Consider the following 24,009-nt stretch of genomic DNA (forward strand, 5'->3'; position numbering starts at 1 on the left):
TGCCACCGACGCTCATCCTGCCCCTCTTGCCACCGACGCTCATCCTGCCCCTCTTGCCACCGACGCTCATCCTGCCCCTCTTGCCACCGACGCTCATCCTGCCATTCCTGCCACCGACGCTCATCCTGCCATTCCTGCCACCGACGCTCATCCTGCAATTCCTGCCACCGACGCTCATCCTGCAATTCCTGCCACCGACGCTCATCCTGCCCTTCCTGCCACTGACGCTCATCCTGCCCTTCCTGCCACTGACGCTCATCCTGCACTGCCGGCCACTGATGCTCATCCTGCACTGCCGGCCACCGACGCTCATCCTGCCCTGCCGGCCACCGACGCTCATCCTGCCCTGCCGGCCACCGACGCTCATCCTGCCCTGCCGGCCACCGACGCGCATCCTGCCTCGCCGGCCACCGACGCGCATCCTGCCTCACCGGCCACCGACGCTCATCCTGCCTCGCCGGCCACCGACGCTCATCCTGCCCTGCCGGCCACCGACGCTCATCCTGCCCTTCCGGCCACCGACGCTCATCCTGCCCTTCCTGCCACCGACGCTCATCCTGCCCTTCCTGCCACCGACGCTCATCCTGCCCTTCCGGCCACCGACGCTCATCCTGCCCTTCCGGCCACCGACGCTCATCCTGCCCTTCCGGCCACCGACGCTCATCCTGCCCTGCCGGCCACCGACGCTCATCCTGCCCCTCTTACCACTGATGCTCATCCTGCAATTCCTGCCACTGATGCTCATCCTGCAATTCTTGCCACTGACGCTCATCCTGCAATTCTTGCCACCGACGCTCATCCCGCCCTGCCGGCCACCGACGCTCATCCCGCCTTGCCGGCCACCGACGCTCATCCTGCCCTGCCGGCCACCGACGTTCATCCTGCCCTGCCGGCCACCGACGCTCATCCTGCCCTGCCGGCCACCGACGTTCATCCTGCCCTGCCGGCCACCGACGCTCATCCTGCCCTTCCGGCCACCGACGCTCATCCTGCCCCTCTTGCCACCGACGCTCATCCTGCAATTCCTGCCTCCGACGCTCATCCTGCAATTCCTGCCTCCGACGCTCATCCTGCAATTCCTGCCACCGACGCTCATCCTGCAATTCCTGCCACCGACGCTCATCCTGCCCTTCTGGCCGCTGATGCTCATCCTAAAAAGCAATAAATTATAATTGCAGTTTACTAACTTATTTGTGAACAAATAGAACTCAAACTCAAAGATTAAACACAGCATCAGATTGGTAACAAAACAAAATGAATATTGTTCTTTGAACTTTTACAAAGTAAAGTTGCCAGATCCTGAAAAACTTGTATGTAAATGTAAAACAATTTTAAAAAATGTTAATTATGCATGCTAAAACCATTAAATCAAATTTAGAAGCATTGATAAACTCTATCAACAAATGTTACATTTATATATTTGTGGTCTGTGTTGAAATATTAGCAATATAACCCTTGGGGACCTTATGGAGCTGCTGACTTAATTTGGATTAAACAGAAGTAGAAATAATTGATATTTATTTTAAATTGATTTTTTCATTTATTTTTCAGAGTATGTGTAGGTTTAAGTAGTGTTTCACTGGCGATGTTTTCCAGTAATCGACCATCTGTTTTTTCATGCATCAGACTTTGAAGTGAATGTTGTAGCCAATTGAAATCTTGTGGATAATTGTACATAATGGTTGTGGCAGTTTACAGACATTTACAATTGCAGGTTCTCAAACTTAAAACATTAATAGAAACCAGGCTGTTGTTTAAGATGACTGCATCTAATTCTGCTTTACAATGTTTCAATATGTTACATTACTTAAAGGCAAAGTGATTTTGTGTGCGGGCGCTCTGGTATATTTTCTTTTACATAGTTTTGCACCCAGGCATTAGTGTCCGTTTTTCACAGGTATCTGTCTGCATAATCCAATTTAGCATGCAATTCATTGACAATCAGTCGTTCAATGAAAAATACAAACTTTGAACTAGAATTTGTTTTAATGTAAAGGAATATGTACATTGAATCTTCTGTGGTTTTTGAACATTTTCTACAAATTTATAAATGCAAAATTACAACAGAAGGCTATACTTCTCGAAGTGAAAGAAATTGAGCTGTCAGTATTGGCATTGGTTTCCTCTTCTGACAAAAGAAATTAGGTCTCAATTATTAAAGAAAAATATAGTTCTATATCCCTCTCAATTCATTCACCACTTTTTGTAATTTTAAGGATATCCCCGTCCTAAAATATTTCAGACTGCATCAAGAAGATGCTGTCCATCCAATAATCACAAAAATGTTTGCATGTAGACCATAAATTTTTAAAACGCAATCATCTTCTGAATATTGAACATTAATGTTTTATTGCCAGTCGCAAATTAATGCATTGTAAAACTTTTGAAAGTTGTGGCCTTTTGAAGCAAATTTCTTTGTCAATTTTAATCAGCTGCTTAACCACATCTATCTTTGCCTTTTTTATACAACAGTCAAAGCTTCGACCAGTTCAACAGCAGATCCTCTGGCCAGATGAGCCACCACTATAATTAACTGGCAGGTGTTTTCCTCCTTTTCTAAATGCATTGCGTTGATTAGAGATGAACTAATCAGTGACCATCACAGATGGCCTTTAGTCATCTGTTGTACATTGCTTGCCACCTAAAACAGGCACAGACTGAGAAGCGTGTGTCTGTGTGGACGTGTGTGGAGTTTGTTCCAACTCTCAGGGGGGATCGTATTATCCCGATGTTTAATGAGGTATTGAGACCCTGATGCTCTTCCCTGCTCAATACTTAGTGCTGCTAGAGCATTGGCTGTAGAGAGGCATCAGGAGGGGCTAATGGAGCAAAGAGGCTCTTTTTGCAATGTATGTCTAGGCTTCCAGCTGTTAAGCAAGTGGATATGACAGATTATCTCAATAATTTCTCTGTGGGAGTTATGAGTGTTTGGAGGTCAATATTGTATTTCTCAAATATCAGAGCTAATTTCACTCTCACCTTTGGACAGTTAAAATGGCCATTCTCAAAATGTTTTAAATGCAACAGTTTATTTTTAGGTAAGTGACAAATGCATGATAAACAAAATCACCCTATACATTTTATTATACCTACGGACCACTAATGGTGTAAAATCAATATTTGCCGCTATTGCATATTTTAGAATGCAACATATGGCATCCATCTCAAAGGCAATGAGGATCAAAATTCAAATAGAGTAATCTGGTAGAGGAGCCTCATTTTGGATGGATTGTTTTGGACCAGAGTAGAAGTAATGACCACAAGCTGGAGAAAAAGTTATCTTTAAGAAAATAGTTTTTGTTAAATAGGTTTTTACCATTTTTAAAAAGGTAATGTTTATATTTTTTCCCTCTACAGGTAAGTCCTTTTTATCTGAATAATATCCTGATTGCTTTCAAAAGTGATACTGTACAGAGCCAATGGAAAAATATATTGTGCATAGAGATGGATATATAAAAATATTTTTATTTCACCATTTGCACTTGATACCTTTATAGGCAGTTTTATAGCACTACACTAACTGTCTAGTTATCTTTTGTCTCATCTCAGACATTGTATTTTGATGCTTGATGTTTAAGACAATGCTGTATGCAATTGGAAGAATGGACTTTGGAATCATTTTCAGCATGATGACATTGATACTGGTTCTGTTTCTGTAAATTGTAAAACTCTAATCTATAAAGATGGATGTCTTGATAAGTGTTATGAATTCCTTTTGTATCCTGCTTTGGATGCAGATTATGGCTGTTTGACCAATATAAACTGTTGCTTTTGATCTGTTTACAAGACTGACTGAAAAGGGCTTAGAAAAGTTGCACAGAACCTGTATGTAGGTAGAATTGAGTAGGCACTTGTTGAAGTGGCATTTCGACTGAAGTGGGCAGATTCAGCCCTCTGCAGCATGTGTGTTGGCGTTGGTAGCTTTAAACTAGAGGGAGAGAGAGATGATGAAAAAGCTTTTGTTCATTTTTCTATCCACCTTTGCAACCCAAGGTTGCAAGAAGAAAATGCAAAATGTACTTAATTGGCTTGTGCTATCATTTATAATCTTGTGATATTTGTTCATCTAGACTGCCCATGTTGATGAGTCTGCCTTACCCACATGCATCCAAACGCATCCCTGGTTTCCCTGCTTACCAAGCTGTGGTTGGTGTTAAATCTGACAAGGTAGTTGACTGATATGTTCCTCTGCAAGGTTGTGTAGTTGATGTGGTTTTCTGCCCTTTGGCAAAATTGTATGCAACTCGCTCTGACTAGATTTGCTGGAACAGTTTTAGAAGAAATAACTTGTGGCCCAATTTGTAGATTCCTTGATTGTCAGTTTGGATCAAGATCTTGCCAAACTGCATTTATGTGCTTGATGTGTTGGGGTTGGTGGCTGTTGCAATAAGTGTTATTGGTTTGCTTTGGGTCTGTGTGCTTTACTTTGGTTCATTGTGAATAGACTCCAGTTTTTTTTATTTATATCACATATTAATTTTGAGTCTTTTATATCTGTAAACAGCTCTACCTCAAAGGTAGCACTGTTTCTCAAATATCAGAGCTGGTTTATTTTTAGGTACCTCATAGGTAGAGCTGTTTAAAGACAATGCACATCCTTCTTGATTATATATATATTTTTAGATCTAATGATGTATTTAATCACAATTAAATCACTCACTATTTGGTGAGTCGCTTACACCCTCACAATATTTGTAGTATAAAATAGAAGGGTTATGCATTCCTCAAATTTTCTAGGATGGTGCAGCTAACTCCAAACTTCTTTAACTTGACACTGATTAAACGTTGTCAGCCTTATCATTTATTGCTGTTTGAGTCTTTCTTTCTACGGTTTTGTCCACAACTCTCAAAGACCCATTGTAAACCCTCTATTCAGAATCAGAATAAGTACTGAGCTTTTTTCTGAGTTCATAAATTGCACAATCATAAAATGTGAGGCATACTAAAAGGAACCATTGAGAAGAGGCGCTGTCTCGAATGTTGTTCCACTATGAAACCTCATCTAGCCTATATTTGGTGTTTACTCCCATTAATTAAAGAGCACATAACATGAATCTTGCTTGTAGCTTGCTGTCATCTGTACCACAAGTGTACTTTATTTACATTTTAAGCTGTGTACAAGTTTTGGTGTGTTGGACCAAAACTGAAGTCTGAGGAAATGCAACTAACAGTTGGGTTAGCATAACGCATATCAAAATATGCATGAATATTATGTATCAGTGTTTTATTTGTATTTTATTAACAGTTTTAGGAACATGGTACCACCCACCAAGCTGCCTGATGGAACCAAAATGAGTCTTTCTGTTTCAGAGGGTCACATGGACACCCTCTGGCTGCTTTGAGTTTATGCTTATTGATTCTGTTATAGTTGGCTTCAGTGCCTATTGCTATGCAGCACTTGTGTGTCTGTCCATGATGCCATGCAGTGTCCATGTAAACAATGTAAACTTTTCCACTTCTTTTGTCCTTTAACTTTTAGGCAACATAATTTATTTCTTAAATGTTTCATCCAAATGATTTTGTTCAGATTTTTAGCTAACACCTTATATTGTCTAAATAATGCATTCCAGTTATTGATTGGAGCAATAAATGTAGCATTATATTAAAAAGCCATACAGTCACTCTTGGTACATGGACGACAAGCTTAAATTTTTGTAAAGCCTTGACCTGCCTACACAGATTTTTATTTTTTTTTGAAACAGATCATTTGTTTTTAAGAGCTACAGCTACCAGTATTAATAACGGTGAAATTTCCCCTCACCCAGAAATGTAGCACCAATACTTGATGCTACTTAAACTCATCTGAGTAAAAAAAAAAAAATTTGCTTTCTTTCTGCCGTTTCATCTTCCATGTGGAGGAGTGTTATCTGTGCGTTCTAGTAGGAGTTCCAAATGGTGCGGTAACTTGGCAGAAAAATTACATTTTTGGTTTTCTGACTAGCCTCAGTAAACTGGCTGATTCCAGCCTTCACCAAATAACTTGGTGCATCTGTTGTTCGAGTGTAAATAGAATAGCCTTAAGGATTCATTCCAATTACAACTTCAATATTCTTGTGGAATAAAAAAGCTACAATATAGCTTTTTTTAAAAAAAAATCTGGAGCCCTTGATCTCATGCCTATTTAATCAAGCTGGCCTTTCTTTTAAACTTTGGTTTTGACTATGACGTATAACCAAGAAAATTGACATAAATCTAGGCTGGAAAAGTATTTTATTTTATTATTTTTCTTCCAGGGGCCTCACTCTAAATCGGATAATTTGACCTAAAAGGCTCTGATTTAGATTAAATCTTTAGAAAAGAGGCTAATACTATCCAAGTAATGGCACAACTTGCTTGAGGCTCAGAGATGCTGACAGGGAGCTGTTGGAGGATGTTTTGCTACCTTGCACTGCATGCTTATTTCCTGCTTTTGAGGATCACACAGTAGGTGGTGTCGGTGGATTCCCCCTCCTCTGGAACACTAAATTGGTGTGCACCAACATAAAATTAAAGCTCTGAACCCCTTCAGTTTGATGGGAGGTCTTAGAAAGCCTTTAGTGAATATTAGATTGATCAGAGATCTCTAGCTGTGCAGCTTTTAATTTAGAGAGGATAAAGTTGTTTGGTGCACCTTGCATGAGTCACTTTCTAATTCCTCTTGAATGTAAAGCTCTCATTTTTCAGCTCATTTGGACTGCTATGAGGTGATCGTCTGCTTAACACCTTCTTTATAGCAAATCATTTTGCACAGATGGTCAACATCTGTCACAACCAAGATCCATTGTGTATGTGTGTGTGCATTCATCCATTAGCTTGCTCCCTTCTGCCCCCCCCCCATCCCACTACTCCAGTAGGTTGGTCTTTAAGCTGTCTGGTGGCACCATATTTGTGTCTGTTTCTTGTAACAGCCCCCCCCCCCCCCCCCTCCCACCTGGTCATCAGCATCAGGAAGTTGCTTCCTTGGCTGTTCCTTCAAAGCCAGGCGGATTTCCTGAGGGCTCTGGAGAAACCGGGTCATGCTGAGATCAGAGGCCACCGTTTAGCCTCCGAATGTGTACGGCCAAAAACAGACATATTTACCAACAAATGATGTGCTTTGAAAATAATGGTTGTGCACCATTTAGAAGTGAGCAGACTGTGTGTCGGTATGATAAAGTGCCTCTGAGAAAGATATTAGGCTTTTTTTTTTTTTTAAGGGCTTGTCATCTTCAAGTAGTTGGGTGGGCATCAGACCAACCCATAGATTACCTCTTTAAAGCCATGATTTGTAGATGCTAATAAAGTGTGCTGAATCTGCCTTTCAGTCACTCCACCCTTCTTAAGATTCAGGTCACAAACGGCAGGCCCATCATCTTCTCCTGTTGCCCCACTTACCAGAGGCTGAAGGGGAAAAGAACTGACTAGACTATTTTCTGCTGCTTACCTCATGCCAGTGTGGCTTTGTGCTCACCCGCTGCCATGTGCAAGTCCAAATTACAGCCTGCAGGCAGATGTGAAGGGGAGGTGCCAAGCAGCATTTACAGTCCAAGGCCTTATCCCTGCCTAACCCCCACCTCCATGTGTGCACATATGTACACCCTTAGCTACGCGCAGTGATCTGGGAGACCTCTGGGATTTTGAGTACCATACTCACTGCTTCCTCAGCCTTTGATGGGGACTTTGGTGCTTCATCATTTTTGACTTCCATTTATAAGCCAGTTGCTGCTCAAGCTGCCTTTAGGGCCCTAATAATAAAGTAATTCCAGACTACAAATAATTTTTGCTACTCTGGTAGTCTTCATGTCTCTATGCCTACAGACGTTTTTGGCGTTAAAATTTTTCTCCCTTTAAGACTTCAAATTAAATGAAGTTGTAGGTGTGGCTTGTTTCTTCTGACCCCTATTCATATTGTGATTAGTGATGGCTATTCATAAATCCTTCGATGGAGTGTGTTCTGGAGAAAGACCTCCCCCCTCTTTTGACACCACTGGGCCTCATGGGACAGCCCACCCCCTCCAAACTCCTGCTGTCTGGGGGTGCAATAATTGCATGATGGCTTGCTCATTGTCAGGATCAGGTCAGGCACTAGGAGTGTTTTCACAAAGCAGACATCTGCTGTGCTGTCCTTTTTTTGGCAGTGACGTAATGTCCAATTGCAAGTCTCGACCACACAAACTGGTGTTCTGGCATAGAGGTGGAACAGGGGTTGGGTTGTGATCAGGAATTGTATGGGCGTGGATTGAATGAGGGCTTAGCTGGAATAAACAATGAATGCAATTCCGTTGTACAACTGGTAGCAAATGTTGAAATTTTTAAAGATGACTTATTTATACCGGTTAATGCCCAATTCTATGGTCCATTACTTAATGCATGTTTGCATAATACAGCCAATATGGATCAAAAATACAAAAATAAATGAAGAAATGCGAACGATTATATGCAGCATTAGGTCACATTAATAAAAAAAAGTATTACTGAAACAAATATTTTATTGCTGTAGTGGAGAAATTTGCATGCAATTGATGCATTGAGATAGATTAACAGAAAAATAAAAGGATTTTTATTACAAACTTGATAGGAGTGATGTTGAGCCTTTTATTTTTTCATTTGCAGCAACAGAAATTTGAGGTTGGAATCTCAGACTTGTAAAGTTTTTTTTTTAACTTGAATGTGGGTGTGTTGGGAAGTATTAATGGCTGCTTAGAGGTTCTTTTCAAAAGTGACATAGGAATACATGTTTGATTCATTTATTGTCTGTATTTTGAGAAATTTTAGTTTAATTTTTTTCTGCCCAAAATATAAATTTTGCTGTATTGCTGTATGAAATTGCAGAACTTTGATTGTCAAATATTTGCTGGTTTTTAACCCTTAGTCTAATTAGCCATCTTGTGCTCTAACTTGGTATTGAGGTCTGGATTGCATTCATCAGGCTGTTCATCTTTGGCACACTTTCTGGCAGTGTTTCCAAGCAGCAATCAACCACTTTGCAAATCAAGGTTCATTGTTAGTGCAGCATGTAATTATACGCTAGAAGTTCTGGCCTCAGCAGCATAGGCTGGACTAAATATTTGCAAATGTATTCCGATCTTGCTAATTTGTCTACATTAATCTATTCTATTTTGAGTGTCATGTATATTTGAAATTTAGATTGTCGATGACTCATTTTTTTGACCCTACTGAGTAGGATCAGGCTACACAATGAGCTTATATTTTTGATGCCTTTTACAATTGCATGGATCAAGACACATGCTTTATGACAGTTTATTTTTGAAATTGATCAGTAGTGCTGCATGAAAATACCTTAGAGTTTGTACATGTCATACATTCATTCCTGCGTTCATGTCTTGCAGATTTTGTACTTTATAAATATTTGATTAATGGCAGTATTAAGACCTGGGAGATTATAAGTTCTCCAACCCTCGAGGCAAGCAAACAAAATTGGACACGTGGAATTGTTTTAAGCATTCCTTCAAAATTACCTCATCTGTTACTTAGCCAGCAGTTACTGTGATACTTGTTTCTCAGGTTATTTTGAGTTGTGTACTTTTAGGACATGAACAAGTAAGTCTGATATCAAATAATAGTTTCAGGTAAAGCTTTTTTGCGCTGTGATTATGTCCCGAGATCCTGTCAATTAGAACCACAAACTGAATCTATAAACAAGGGCATTCCCATCACAGACTAAATCATACCAGAAAGCGGTTTGACTTTGTGCCAAAAAATGTGGATGCAACCCTTTTTGTAATACAGAAACTGGACACCCATAAAAGGTGACGGCTAATGCACCATATTCCCATAAACTCCATCCAAACATAGATCTGAATTTAGCCTTCTCCGGATCTACAAAACATGTTGCTAAGACAATTGAGGTCAGTGTCTCATTTTCATTTTGTTTGCAGAAAAACACCTTAGATGTTCCCTTGAGTAGTTTTGCACTGGAGTGCGGCTCAGTATTAGAGTTGGCTTTTAAATGAGATTGCAGTTCTCAACATGAATATAATATTCTTCCTCTGGGTCTCTGCTTCCAGTAAGTGGTGTCGTTAATATGTGATGGCAGAATGGTGTATGAGATTAGTAGACCATTGCTTTGTCTGTTGTGGCCTAATAGAAACAGATAGTTGTTTCTATTTATGGACCACTAAATAGAAATAATCACATTTCAATACTCATCTGTTCAATATAGAATATGACTGAAAGATCAAGATTCATTTTGTTAGAAAGTTGAGCTAAAGGTAGCAAATGGTAAAAAGATGCTTTGTACTGCCAATAAGGAAGATTAAAGAGATGATCTCAAACAGTGCAATCAAGGAATTGCACAGAACAATGTTAAATTTTATGTTCTGAACATGTTCAGTTTAAGGTGGCCATGTAAATCATAAAATGTTGTCAAAATTTTACAAACTTTGTTTTTACCTTGTCATGTCTGGTTTTATTTAAAGCTAGGAAATTATAAAACCCACTACATTTAAGGCAGCTCTTCTGGTAATGTGTAAAATAGTTGGTAGAACCTTCAGCTGCTGTATAATCTCTAATCAGAAGTGATGCATGTTTGTGGGTCTATTGAGCTTCAGATTTACAAACATGATTTTAAAAAACTGATTATGATGCGGTTCACACATTATTCACACTCTTCTCTTCATTTCTCATAAGGTATTGTCCACATGAAGGGAACAAATGAAATGTTGTTGTATTCGGTGGGAGTGTTGCTGTTTTAATGAGTCCCTCTATCCCATTGTTTAAGTGTCCTGGAATGTGCAACAATAAGCTTTGTTGTATTAAAAGCCTTCCCCTTGCATCATTTTACTTATCCATCAAGGTTTGTTTCCACTGTCATTTTGTAATTACATTATGCAAACATCTGCTTGGGTATGAACAAAGAAAGGAGGGGGGGGGGTTAAGTGTGGACAAACTCTAGTAAAAAGAGTACAATTCTATTCTATGACGAATGAGTCCTTGTCCAAACTTTTTGCAATGCCCAGCCCTAAATGAGCCTTGCTCAAATAGCTGACTTGTTGTACTTTGGTAGTCATGTTTCAGAACAGCAGCAGGAACTGTGCTTCCAAATCCCAAATATGAACCAGGCAGTGTCTCTAAATAAAGCTGCAAACCGCTCCAGTGTAGGGGATGCCCTGCAGATGCAACCTAATTTCCAATGAAGCCACATGCTTTTGATTAGAGCAGATGCCATGTGGCTTGGTGCAAAAGCCTCCCATTACTCTGAACTTATTTTTGTAGTGCTACTTCTAAATTTCTCTCTAAATTGGTAAATTTACTGTCTAGCTGAAAAGTTAAAATATGGAGATTTATAAATTTTTCTCTCTATCTTGCAGCTATGCTTTGGCAGATGAGGCCTACCGGTCACTGAGGGACCAGGACAAGGATCAGTGCATTCTCATCACTGGGGAGAGTGGAGCTGGGAAAACTGGTGAGAACAGTCATTTTTTGTATACCCCTATTTTTTATGTGCAGATAAATGCTCTTAAAGTAGAACATTGGTGATTCTCAAGAAAAATGGAAACATCTTACTTGGCCTAAGGAGAAGAACAACATTTGGGTTTCTTGAAATCTGACTTGATCCCTACAGAGAATCTGTGGTGTTCTCAAGATGATGAGAAACACCAGAAACAAGCTGTAGGTCTCCAGCAAAAGAAGTTGGGCTTCTTTAGTACATCACCTCAGTCACAGATGGATTGCCTCTGTGACGTGCTGCATTGATGCAATAACTAAAAGAGTATGGAGTGAAAATAGTCTCAAAATGTGTGTGTGTGTGTAAAAGTATCTGTGCGTGTGTAATACTGGATTTGTAACTCTTGTAAGCATCTTTGCTTGTAACTTTGGATAGTTGCGTTTGTGAAACATGATTTGTAAACCTTAAAAAGAAAATAAACCTTCTCCTACACCTACAAATGTTGAAAAAGTACATGCGAGTGGCTAGATATACACGCACACACAGAACCGCATTCACGCACAGATCTGGTTATGAGTGCACGAGTATTTTTGAGACTCATTTCATGTTTCCGGAGCTCCCAGATTTGTGTGTAGATGGTGCGCTTACATGCTAGTAGACAGTTTTGTTATGCGTCTAGTGTTTTCATCCTCTACATGTTTCACACTGTCCTTGTGCAGAAGTGGCAGATGTGTTAGTTTGGTGGAAAACTGTATATCTCAGAACTTCCTTACAATATTCAAATTATTTATAGATTGTGCATTTTTGAGCAGTTCAGGAGACTACGTGTTCATGTGTCATGTAACGTTCGCATACGGTACAATTATTCAGCCTGTTGTTGCCTCTATTCTATTTTTATTGCCTTTCAGGATGACATGTCTGTTCTTGGTGTTGGATTTTATCAAATACATTTCCCTCAAAAATTTTATTATGCATTTTATGGCTGGTGCGACTTATACTCCGGAGCGACTTATAGTCCGGAAAATACGGTAGGTTTATCAAAATAATCAATTAATTGGATAATTTAGAACAAACTATTATTTCTGTTGGCCTAATTTATAGGTTTTTTTTTCTTTTTCTACCAGAAACTGGATGATAAAAGTCTTCAGTTTGGTACCTCGGTCTCAACTAGCCCTTATTTTGAAAGGCAATTTTGTTTAGAAAGACTTCAAAATTAATTTTATTTTTCTTTATTTATTTTGGATATTATCTTCCAGTTCTAGTGTTAAATATCCCTTAGAATTTAAAGTTTAATGATGTTTGAATTTGTGTTCTTCCATTATTATTTTGTCACTGCAAATATGCTGCTTTAAAAATGGTCTCAAAATAATATTATTTGTTGGGATAACTTCTGGAGCAATTTATCATACAGTAAAATTTTTCATTGTGACAGACCTGTTTACACATCCTCCAGAGTCTTCAGATTATACTGATTGTGTCTGGATCTTTGAAATCTATGGAGACCCCATTTCATTGGCCCTGAAACAAATTTATACCTCATCTGCAAACCAGGACAAACCTGCTGTTCCTGTTTGTCTTCATTTCAAGTTGATTAATGTCGATGGTAAAATATATTCAGATGGTTTAGATTTTCACAAGCAGTAAATTTCTTACTTGATATTTTGACACAATTAACAGTTAATAAACACATACTTAAAAAAAATATATGTATTTAAAGAACCACTGCAAAAATAGCCTTCACAGCAAAACATTTAATGCATACATATTTGATCAACATAAAAATAAGAATTTCTACTTGCAGAAGAAATTTTGCAGTAATTTCCAGGTTCAGCAATGTTCTATCAGTCAGGTTTGTCGGTGCATCAGCTGTTCAGGAAAATCAACATAATTTTTTCTAACACTAACTGTATATTTTTACTTTTTAATGCATCTTCAGACAATCAACAGAAGTTGAGATTCTGGGAGGTTCAACACCAAAACCTCGAGCTTTAAATTGTGCCGTCGACTGGACCAAGACGCCTGCCTTCCAACCCACTGCAGTAGTTAATGTGCTCTGTTGGTAGGCATTATGGTGTCTCCTTAATCTGGAGAGACTGCCTTGGTCGTCTTTGAACACACAGCTTTATGGTGTTTTCTTCTGTTAATTGATTATAGTAAATATTTGAACAGCCATGTAAGTTTTAAGACATTTAATTGTTAACTTTACCACCCATGTTAATCTGGACCCATTTTGTTGACGATTCAGCAGATTTGTTGCAATCTTAAATATTTAATCTGTCTTTTGTGTGCAGTTAAATGAACATTAAAGTTAATTCAGGAAACACATTTGTCATCTTCTTTCCACATTATAAATTGAATGATGCCTTTTATTAAAATCATAAATTTGTGATGTCAAACTTTTTTCTGTCATAAAGCAGTGGTCAAGCTATTGGTAAATGTTTGTAATTTACTTGCGACAAACGGACACCAAAAAGGTTTTAAAGTAAAGACACTATGAATACTAAATGTGATTACTGGCGACTGGCTGTGTGGCAATTGGAAGGTTCTAGGTTCGATTCCAGCTTCCTCCTGCCACATGTTGATGTGCCTGTGGGCAAGGCACTTGACCTCAAATTGCCTACTGCTCTGCGTATTAGTGTGTAAGTGTGTGTGTGTGTTTGAGTGTGAATGGGTGAATGTGACTCTAGTGTAAAGCGCTTTGAGTGGTCAATGACTGGAAAAGCTCTATATAAGTTCAATCCATTTACCATTACAATTGAGTGAAAATTTTATAGCAGGGCTTTAACTCCATTTCAGGAGGGTCAGCGTCTCAGATGTGTCTTCTTTAATGCACTTGAGTCAAATCATGAGGTCAGAGGTCATTAGCATGACTCTGGAGAACTTAACTGTCCTAAGCAGCCATTTAATTCAGGTGTGTTGGACCAGGACATATCTAAATGTTGCAGGACACCTGACATTGATGCCTGGATCAGAGGATCCGTGTGTTCCTGCAGCAGCTCCATCGGATCAGAGGATAGATGAGATCTGAGGTTCTGATCCTCTAGAAAATAAAATGAGGCCAGACCCAATCTATCAGTCAGCCGTTTTGTCCTGTGTAGAGATACATTTAAGATTTTTATACACATAGAAATGCAAAAAATTAGAATCGAAAGGCAATTTCACTTAATTATATTCACTTAGTGAATAAAGTAAAAAGGCAAATCATATCTCCCAAACTATAAATACAAATATCAGTCAGCAACATGACTTTGGAATTTGATTGGAACCTGTTGGGCAAAACAGAAGCTGTAAGAACCACCCAGAGATGCGCCACTGAAAATACACGGGCTTAGATATGAATAGCCAAAGTAGCATATAAGTTACAAGGGCATAGCTTTTAGTGCTTTAGTGATTTTAAATTTTTAGTGATTTAAAATTTTTTCATTTAAATAGTTTTTTTTTTTTTGTTTTAGTCTAGTGTTGGTCAGTCAAATTTTAACATACATGACCCTCATTTTTAATCTACAAAAAGAAATGGGAAAAGCTTATCAAACTAAGAAATAAAAACTATTAAATCTTCTTTCCAAATACCTTCTTAGTGGAATTATTTTCATCTGCAGAGCAAGAAACCATCAGTTAGGAATCAGTTTAACTGGGTTTCAGTAAAGTACATTACAGAGAGCAGACTGTAGACAAAAATTGTTACATCTCTTTAGCTTTTACAGGCAAAGCTGGAAGGAACCGGTTATTGCTAGCTGTTTCACAAGTGTGCCCACCTACTTATTAACACCCACAGCATTTCCACAGCAACCTGTACGTTTGGATTCAAATTTGATCCAACTGCTCTGAAATGACAATGCAGTCTGTGCTTAAGATTGAGCTGAAACAGAAATCAGATTTCTGCTACTGTCTGAGTGTAGTTTTAGGGTCCAGCATCCATCATCACTATGCTTTTTAAGAGTCAGTAGGTATGCTCATATCAGGAAGCTGCCGGGAAAAATTGTTGCCTTATTGTTGCTGATAACCGTATCGTTTTGAACATTTGATAGACCGCTCTTCCCCTCTTATCTATGCTTGGGGCGTAGGAGGGGAAGCGCCGAATCGTAAATGGTATCTATACAAAAGTTTTTTGTGCTGTGGTGGCTTTCTAAAGAATATAATCTCTCTACTTCTTTGTTCAGAGTGTAGTCAAAATAATTTTCTGGAGCACTGAAACATGTGGGTTGTTTTTTTATATAAAAAGTCCCATAGCAGATTTGAATGAGATAGTTTTGTTTTGATATCATGTTTGCACATGAAACATGGTGATTCTGACTTTAAAGAGAGCGCATGTGGAATAATAAAGGTGGAGGAGTCAAAGAAGACCAGCATGCTCTGTACAAATGTCGTCATGCTACTTGGGTTTATACTAAGACCTAACATAAAGATTACACCTATACTCTGACAGGAAACCTACACCTCAAATGGGCCTTTAACCATAAATGGAGCCTCTTTGGATGAAAGCTTTTAACTCCAGGTCATTTGTGTTTCTTTGTTTGCGCACAAACAAGGAAACAAAAATCTTCTTTTTGTTGCACTTTCATAAAAGAATGGCATTTCCTGGTTGCTGAATTTTGCTGCCTTGCAGGTAATTGCAATATCCGGTAGACCGGGCACAGATGGTGGGAATGCAGATGGAATCCACTCAATGCAGTTTGCAGTTATTTTGCCCCGCTGGTAAAGATGGCACAAAAAGAAAATTCATCTTCTGTTGCAGGAACAACTTTAACTGAAAAAGCCAACCTTCACTTTTAGTAAACATGAACATCAAATTTTTGGGACATTAAAAAGAAAATCACTTCCTCAATAGTTTCTAAGTTGGTTGAAACATTTTAAAAACCTTTTCTCTACAGTGTTTCTGAAATTTTCACTGAGATTATGCTTCTACACAAGATGCATTTAAGAGGCTTTTGCACATGTTTACATATTTACCAGGTAAATATGGTGCTTGGATTTTACAACAAAAACCTCTCTGCAGCTATGGCGGCATAGGGTACCTTTTATTTGTTGCGACAAAAATATTTACACTACAAATAAATCATTGCACTATGTTTGAAGTGCAATGATGCAACAATTGCAGAAGCCTAAATGAAGGCAGTATAAAGTCCAGTTTGATCGCTCATGTTTTTATTTATTTTTTTCCCAAAAACCTTCCTTTAAAGTCTCTTTATTATGTTTGTTAAACTCTGCTCCAAGGAGTCATCGCTGCAGTCGAGTGGGAGATAAATTTGGATTTCCGTCATCTCGGCTGCCCTGGGGCTTTAAAGTAATAAGGCCATTAAAAGCTACAGAATCGATATGGGCCATTTTCATTCATGTTTGTAAGGTTCCATTCCCCCCCTAAACTTCCTCTTACATAGTTTATGTAAAATCAGGCAGCTGTGACCAACATTATGAGATCTCTATTTTTTTTATAGAAACACATTAAAGCCTTATTTTACGCAAGAAAAGCTCAGTTTATTCCGTAGCCATGAAAGTACAAACTATTTATAAGAAACTTCTCTTTGTTGCAAGCTCTTTCAACTCTTGCATTATATTTTTATCTTTCTCAGTCTTAAATAAGCAAGCCTTTAGCTTTCACCATCAACGGCTCAGAGCTCAGAACTCTTTTTGGCAGGTCACACATCAGTTTTGGGTCACTGTCAATCTCACTAGTAGATCAGAAATGATCCTTATGCCAACACTCCAATCACGAGGCATGTTTCCTACTGAGCCTCTGCTGCTGACAGAAAGTTAATTTTTGGAGAGTCCCTCCATAGGTATGCCTATTCCCAAACCAATGTCAATCACTGGGAACAGTGGGTGAGCAATGATCATTGCACCCAGATTAGTTTTCTAGGGGTTTTCTTTACTTCCCAATGAAGTATGTCCCATCATTTCATCACAAAATCATCAAACCACAGAGTCTAACTCAACAAAGGGAGCTTCTTAAATGGGGTCTCCGCCTTTAACTCTCCTGGGTGCCGAGGGGTGATGTAATGGGAATTTTTTTCTCGGAGAACACTGCAATGAGCCGGTGTGGTGCACTTGCTCTTCTATCATGTCTGAGAGGCTTTGACCTAATGCTTCTAATATCTGTGTGTGTGTTTCAGAGGCCAGTAAGCTGGTGATGTCATACGTGGCGGCGGTGTGTGGGAAGGGCCAGGAGGTGAACAAGGTCAAGGAACAGCTGCTGCAGTCCAACCCTGTGCTGGAGGGTGAGTGACGGTGGCTCCAGCTACATCCCAGTTTGGAGACTGGACTCTCTGATGTTTGCATATTGATGAAATTGTTAATCTGTTCCAGTTCAAGAGATGTTTGACAGAAAGCATCCAAGATTTGGTGGAGAAATGTATATTTAATTCTGAAAAGTTGCTGTAGAATGTAAACTCCTTGTTCTGAGTTGAATATTTAGGCTTGGCTTAAACATGGTAATGTGAACATTGCACATTACCATGACAAAACCATTTCTACTATTAAATATGGCAGTTGGCAGTATCATGTTGGAGAGGATCAGCATTGTCATGTATTGCATTTTGAAGTCCAGAAATGAACTGAATTAAAACGGCGAACAGTTTTTGAAAAGCATGGAACACACCTTTCTGGTCAGACGTTCAAAGCTTGAGAAATTGTTTCATCACCAAACTCTGCTTTAACACTCTGAGTACTGTTCAAGCGATTTTGGGGAAAAAAATTAAAGTGTATGGCACAATGACAAACCTACAACGAGATGCATCAATCATAAGTAGTCCCACAATGTACATTAAGGGTTGTGGTAGCAAACTGATGGAATATGAGGGAGCTCAACGTATAAAAACCTTTGCTGTTTTCATACGTTGACTTCTGTGCACTGTTGGTTAAGAAAAAGTGATTCATAGCCCCTGTGCTGCCTTTTGTGCATCCCAGTGCTGGCAGAGAATTGCCTTTTTTTTTAATTGGGGGCAGTGGACAGGAAGTGCCCATGAAAAATGAAGCTGTAAGGTTGACTTGCAGTGGAAAACCCTGCACATCTGCAAGAGTTTAGCTCCTGCCGATCTAATTGCCCCAACACAGAGACGCACAAAAAGAGGAAAAAGGAGGGAACTGTTTATGCAGCCAAACACAGCAGATTTATCAAGCTTGCTTTCTGTGATGCTCTGCTTCACTTTCGTTATTGCTTTCATTCTTTGTTACCCTCCATTTTTCACTCCTTGCTCTGATTTCTCTTCAGCTCTTTATCTCAGCATCTCTTATTCTGTGTGTTCCTCGCCCTCTGGCTGCCGCTGTTCCAGACAAACAAAGCACACATTCACACTATTCGAATACTTAAACACACATTATTCAGTTTCTATCAGCAATTAAGCAGTTATGCTAATAGCGCTCTGCTATGTGGTACATTTAATACCATTTAAATGTGGATATGAAATAAAGGAAATGAAAACTGCAGAGAAACATAGTACTTTTTGAAAATGTCCACTGGTGAACATTGTAGGTTGGTGTTGTGCTCCTTGGAGAGCATCTTGTTTTTGTTTGCTTGCAAGCAAGGCCTCATATGGAACCACTTTGACTTGAATGTGGCGTGACATAAAGATTTAGTCCCTCCTAAGCCTGGAAAGCGCTGGTGCTTTGCTTAATCCTCACAGAATTATGGGCCATCATCAGTACAAATGGCTTTGACATTCAGGTCTGTTATGATTGACAGGTGACTAGAGAAGGACAATGGCAAGGTTCAATAATAAAGGCTTAAAAATATGGAACAGAACTTGGCTTAGCTCTGTACATCACAGCTTTCGGACCAATTTTAGTCAAATGTTTTATAATTTTAACTTTTTGGGATTTTTCTCTCTGCAGCATTTGGGAATGCAAAAACTGTACGGAATGACAACTCTTCAAGATTTGTAAGTATCGACTTTAATTTTGTCTTGTAAATGGAACAAATTCATTTGTGATTTTATTTACAAATACACATTTTGAGCAATTTGTGTAAAATAGGCTCACTTTGACTTCTAACTCTAAATGCACCTCAATAAGCTGGAACCTCATTAAAGTTAATTTTAGGAAGTTAAGTTAAAAAGGATGCAGAGTAGTTCAGCAGCTTAATATGACTTATTACATTCAAGTTATGTCTCTTGAATAAGATGGAAACTTGTGCCAAAATTCTTCAAAAGGTTTTGCTTCATGACTCTCAAGGCTCTGATTACCTCTTCCTTAGCACCCTTTTTTAAATAACTTTTTTTTTTTCCATCCACTCAACTTTCCATTCATTTGCATTGGACAAAGCTACTGCCACCTTCTTTAGGAAAGACCTTTTGTGGTTTATGGCACGGTTTCATTATGGACTCTTAATTTCTTGGAATATTTTATTTAGCTTGGCTGTTTGTGTGCGTTCCCATGGTGTGTTCTCAAAGTCAGGCCATTTATGTCGATCCCATTCATGAGTCAGAGCAGCTCCTCCTCCTGCATGAGTCCTCAGGCAATCTGGAAATGCAGATCTCCTTCAGATTGCAATTAAAAACTTAGATGAGGCTAAACCCAACTTTATCTTCAGATTGTTTTCTTGTAAATATATTTTAAAAGCCACCCACAAAGTCCTACTCCAAACTTTGAAATGTGCAGGTTGACTGGATTCTAAATGAACTGTGCAGATCCTTACTCCAGAAAACAAAAGAATTAAAAACTATTGAGCTGAATTTCCTCTGGCTTCATAGTTAATCCATCCTTTATAGCCTTTTACCTTTGTCCTTCTTTTGATTTGTCACTGTGTGTATACACATTCCCCTTAGAGATGCATGTTGGGGAGCAGTGGGGATTTAAACCACAAACTGGTAGTTTAGGCAAAGACTTTTCTATCATCACAGTGGCCTTGTACCTGTTTTTCCCCCCTTTTTTTGTTCTACCATGTAATTGGGACACATTTATTGTTTTGCACAGTGATACTGGCCCACACACAGCACTGTTTGTTCACTGGGTGTATTACATTATTCACTTGAAACATTGTCTTGGTATTGGACTTCGGGCTGTAGAACAGTATTGTTGCAAAATGCAATTTAACTGTGTTTGGGGTTCTTTTAGGTGCAGGATTAAGTTGAAAATAGAAAAAATTATCATCCATCTCCTTATCTACTATGCATTCAGTCCAACCTTGTGTTGATTAGTCCCTTTATTAATCAGGTTGTTCGTCCCGTCAATGTTTACATTCATGCATCAATTCTGTCAATTAATTTGTCCTCCAGCTTTGTCAATCTGTCTGTCCAAATGATATTGAGTCAACCACTTCTACTTATGCGTATTTCCCTCCATCAGCCATCAATTTCCTTCATTCCAACTTTCTGTCACTCCATTTCTGCATTCCTCCAAGCACCCACTGTCCATTTGTCAAATCATCTGTTTGTTGAGATCTTTGGTCTGTTCATCAAACCCTTTCATTTCTCCATCCCTCCAACAATAAATATTTGTTTCTGAAAGCTTGGCAGCTGGAGATAAATCTGCCATAAATTTATAATTAACTCTTGTGTTTGTGCTATAAAAATCCTGGTGAAAAATTTGACATTTGTATATAATTCATCTTGATTTATTCAAATTTATTTTAGTCCTTGCTCAAAACTGAGCATCTGGTAAATAATGAGGTAAAAAAAAAAAATCACATAAATCACATCCTAGGGATAATGCAACAATGTCTCGTTTGGTCCTTCTATAAATAGAACCAAATCCAGACTACACATTTCCAGGTAATTGCATTATGACAGACAAGGGTGTGTTGAGTATTTTTCCACACAACACATTCCCACACTATCTGCCTCAGATTTGTTATGGAGATGAACAACAATTTTACTTTCCTACAAATATCCCATTAGTTTGGCATCTGTTCATGTTAATATTTTGAACATAACTTATTTATGTAGCATAAAATTGTAACCTTTTATCTTAACTTTTAGCTCTTCCAGTAATTTTGCCTCCTCCCTTCCTGCCCCACAGATGAAGTTTAAAAACTGGTTATTCCAGCAAGCATGAGCTTGCTGCTCTACATGCCATTCACACGTACTGCCACAGTTTTACTTACCATACTGTTTGCAATTATTTACCATATGTTGTTGCCTCCAAACAAAAGCAAACAGGCATGCTGTTACAGTCACCTCAGTGGATTATACATCTGATCCTGTTTAGCAGACCTTGACTCGACAAAGACTGTAGGCCTCCGCACTAGTTACCACTTCATCAGAAGTCCATCGAAGGAATCCCTCACTTCATTTTGCTGAGTGCACAGGGTTTATTGAGTTTGGTTGAGCCTGTTTTCCAGCCGTGCCTGGTTTGATCTGGCAACCGAGCTGCTATTAATACATCAGAAGAGCAAGAAAAAACAAAAATCCCATACAAGACTTTCCAGACTAACCCCCAACATTAAGGGAGAGCAACTTCAAAATAGCTTGAGTTAGCTCTCCACTTGAAAGGGAATACAGCTAAATAGTTGAACCAAAAAAATTCTTAATGTGAACTTATCAGTCCTCATTTTAAGCATTTTCAAAGAAAAGAGGAATATGAACGTTTGAGTAAAGAAGAGCTCGAATCTAACTGTTCCACTCTGACCTTCAGGGAAAATACATGGACATAGAATTTGACTTCAAAGGAGATCCGCTGGGTGGAGTCATCAGCAACTGTGAGTACCACTGGAGAAAACAGATTTAAATCAAAGTAGAGATTAATGGAAAATACTTTGAGAATTTACTCAATTTTTATTGCCTTGCAACAGTAATATTATTTAAATTTTTATTTATTTTACTGGATTTTGTGAAGGAGCAACATGGGTATAGAATTGTGAAATTGGAGGACAGAGATGTATTTTTTTAATATTCTGAAAATCAGTTTTATTAAGTTATGCTTTTGACTTAAAAACCAAAACTCCAAAATAACATTTTACAAATTTCATTTGTAAAACCTTTAAAAACTATTTCCTTTATCTTCACAATTCTGCACTTTGTATTAGTCTGACAATATATTTATTTTATACGTTTGGTTGTGGATGTGATGTGTCTAAATGTTTAAGGAATGTGAATGGAAACGTATAGCCATGGAAACGTTCATATTTTGATGGTCTGAAATATCTTGTATGGCCTTCACTCTGTGTCTTGCAGTGACATCATATATAAATCATTTCCAAATGTTACTTTTTCGGATGGTGGAAGACAGACCAAACAAAAGGGAGCATGAATCCCATTCCTGACATTCTCCCTGACATCTTATTCTTGCCTGTTTTGATTTGATCTTGCTTCTGTTTCTGTGACCTCTGGCAAGGGAAGCCAGCACAGACAAAACATTGTGAACAAAGACGGTAACTAATGGTATACACACAAGTGTGCTTCTGTCTCCCTGCCTGCCTGAGTCAGTTTAACGCTGGCAATAGTCTGTGGAGAAGAGCCATAGTCATGTGACTTGTTTAGACTTGGCTGGATGGACAGCTTGACAGATGGGGTGTGAAAGCAAATGCAGGACTAGATAGATTGCTTTTGCTTTTTAATGTATTTCTCTATAAATCTTGGCCAATTTTTCCCTCAAATTACTTTCTTTTTTTAAAAGCTGTTGTATTAATTTTGTTACATTTTAGTGCCCCTTTCATTGAAATACAGGGTTTTGTTCACACATTATGTTGACTTGTAAACATGTTAAATCACCAGTGGGAGCATGCTGTGAACGGGGCATGTAATAAATCTAGTTTATGGTGGTGTGCAACAGAAAATGTGGAACTCTGGCCTTAAAATGCAATTGCAAGATGACCAGAATTTTGCACTCTGCAGGTGTAACTCACTTTAGGACCCTGAGAATAACTAATAGTTTTTGATCTTTCCTACCTTGTGCTTTTCCATAATGGTGTCAAAAGCTCTCAGCTGAATGTTAAAATCAAGAAAAATTAGCTAAAATATAAGAAGTGGCTTTTTGCTAGTTTTCTATCTCACTTTCTTCCTGTGTCTTTGATCACAGCTCCACATTGCTTTTGCAGACCTCTCAGCCATGGGTGTTCTATTATTGATGTGCCCACTCCTAAGTGCCACTTATGTGATTCATGACCTGTGGGTGTCGCAGAATTACATTTTAGCCTGATCCTCAGCTAACTCTGTGGAAAGACCCGGTATTTCGCTCTTTGTAGAAAATCAGTGAATCAACTTCAAACTAGTACTTCTATCCTTTCTGCACCCATCTACCCACCGGTGTGTTGAGTTTATTCTAAACATTGAAAGTATTGAACTTTTTTTTCTTCTTTTTTCCCTCTTATGCATGGGAGTTTTTTTTTTTTGCCATTTGTCTATAATAGCAAAAAGTGTGAAATGAACTTCTAACTTTCCTAAAATAAGGTGTTTCTTAAAAAGAAATTCTGTCTAAAAAGTCTTCTACACAGTTGGACTTGAAGTGAAGAGGCTGTCAAGCAGTCTGCAGTATCTCTGCACTCTGCAGGCGGTCCTTACATGAATCCCTGTTTGCTTGATGCCGTAAGCAGATGAAAGTGCTTGTTTAATCAGGTTGGTTCTGTTGCGCTTAGTCAACGGCTCAGCAGAAAGAGCTGATTTGTGAAATATTTCAGTGACTTCTTCCTGCCCAGTGGATCCTAAATAATGAAAGGAAAACTATGGAGATTTCTTGCGAAACAGTGTCATTGAAGGATCAGTCATAAAAATTTA

General features: G+C 38.8%; 1 protein-coding gene across 6 annotated transcripts in view; it reads left to right on the top strand.

Annotated features, from left to right (window-relative positions):
- The window catches only part of myo1b (myosin IB), a 77,449-nt gene that overhangs the window by 26,211 nt on the left and 27,229 nt on the right, over window positions 1-24,009 (top strand). For all 6 annotated transcript variants that reach the window (XM_055031389.1, XM_055031392.1, XM_055031391.1 and 3 more), the window contains 4 exons: window positions 11,289-11,383; window positions 17,476-17,580; window positions 19,193-19,239; window positions 21,932-21,995. In XM_055031389.1, coding sequence (XP_054887364.1) covers window positions 11,289-11,383; window positions 17,476-17,580; window positions 19,193-19,239; window positions 21,932-21,995 — 311 coding nt within the window. The remainder of the gene's footprint in view (window positions 1-11,288; window positions 11,384-17,475; window positions 17,581-19,192; window positions 19,240-21,931; window positions 21,996-24,009) is intronic.

Source organism: Poeciliopsis prolifica, unplaced genomic scaffold (genome assembly GCF_027474105.1).
Source record: "Poeciliopsis prolifica strain line A6 unplaced genomic scaffold, Auburn_PproV2 SCAFFOLD007, whole genome shotgun sequence".
Classification (NCBI taxonomy): Eukaryota; Metazoa; Chordata; class Actinopteri; order Cyprinodontiformes; family Poeciliidae; genus Poeciliopsis; species Poeciliopsis prolifica.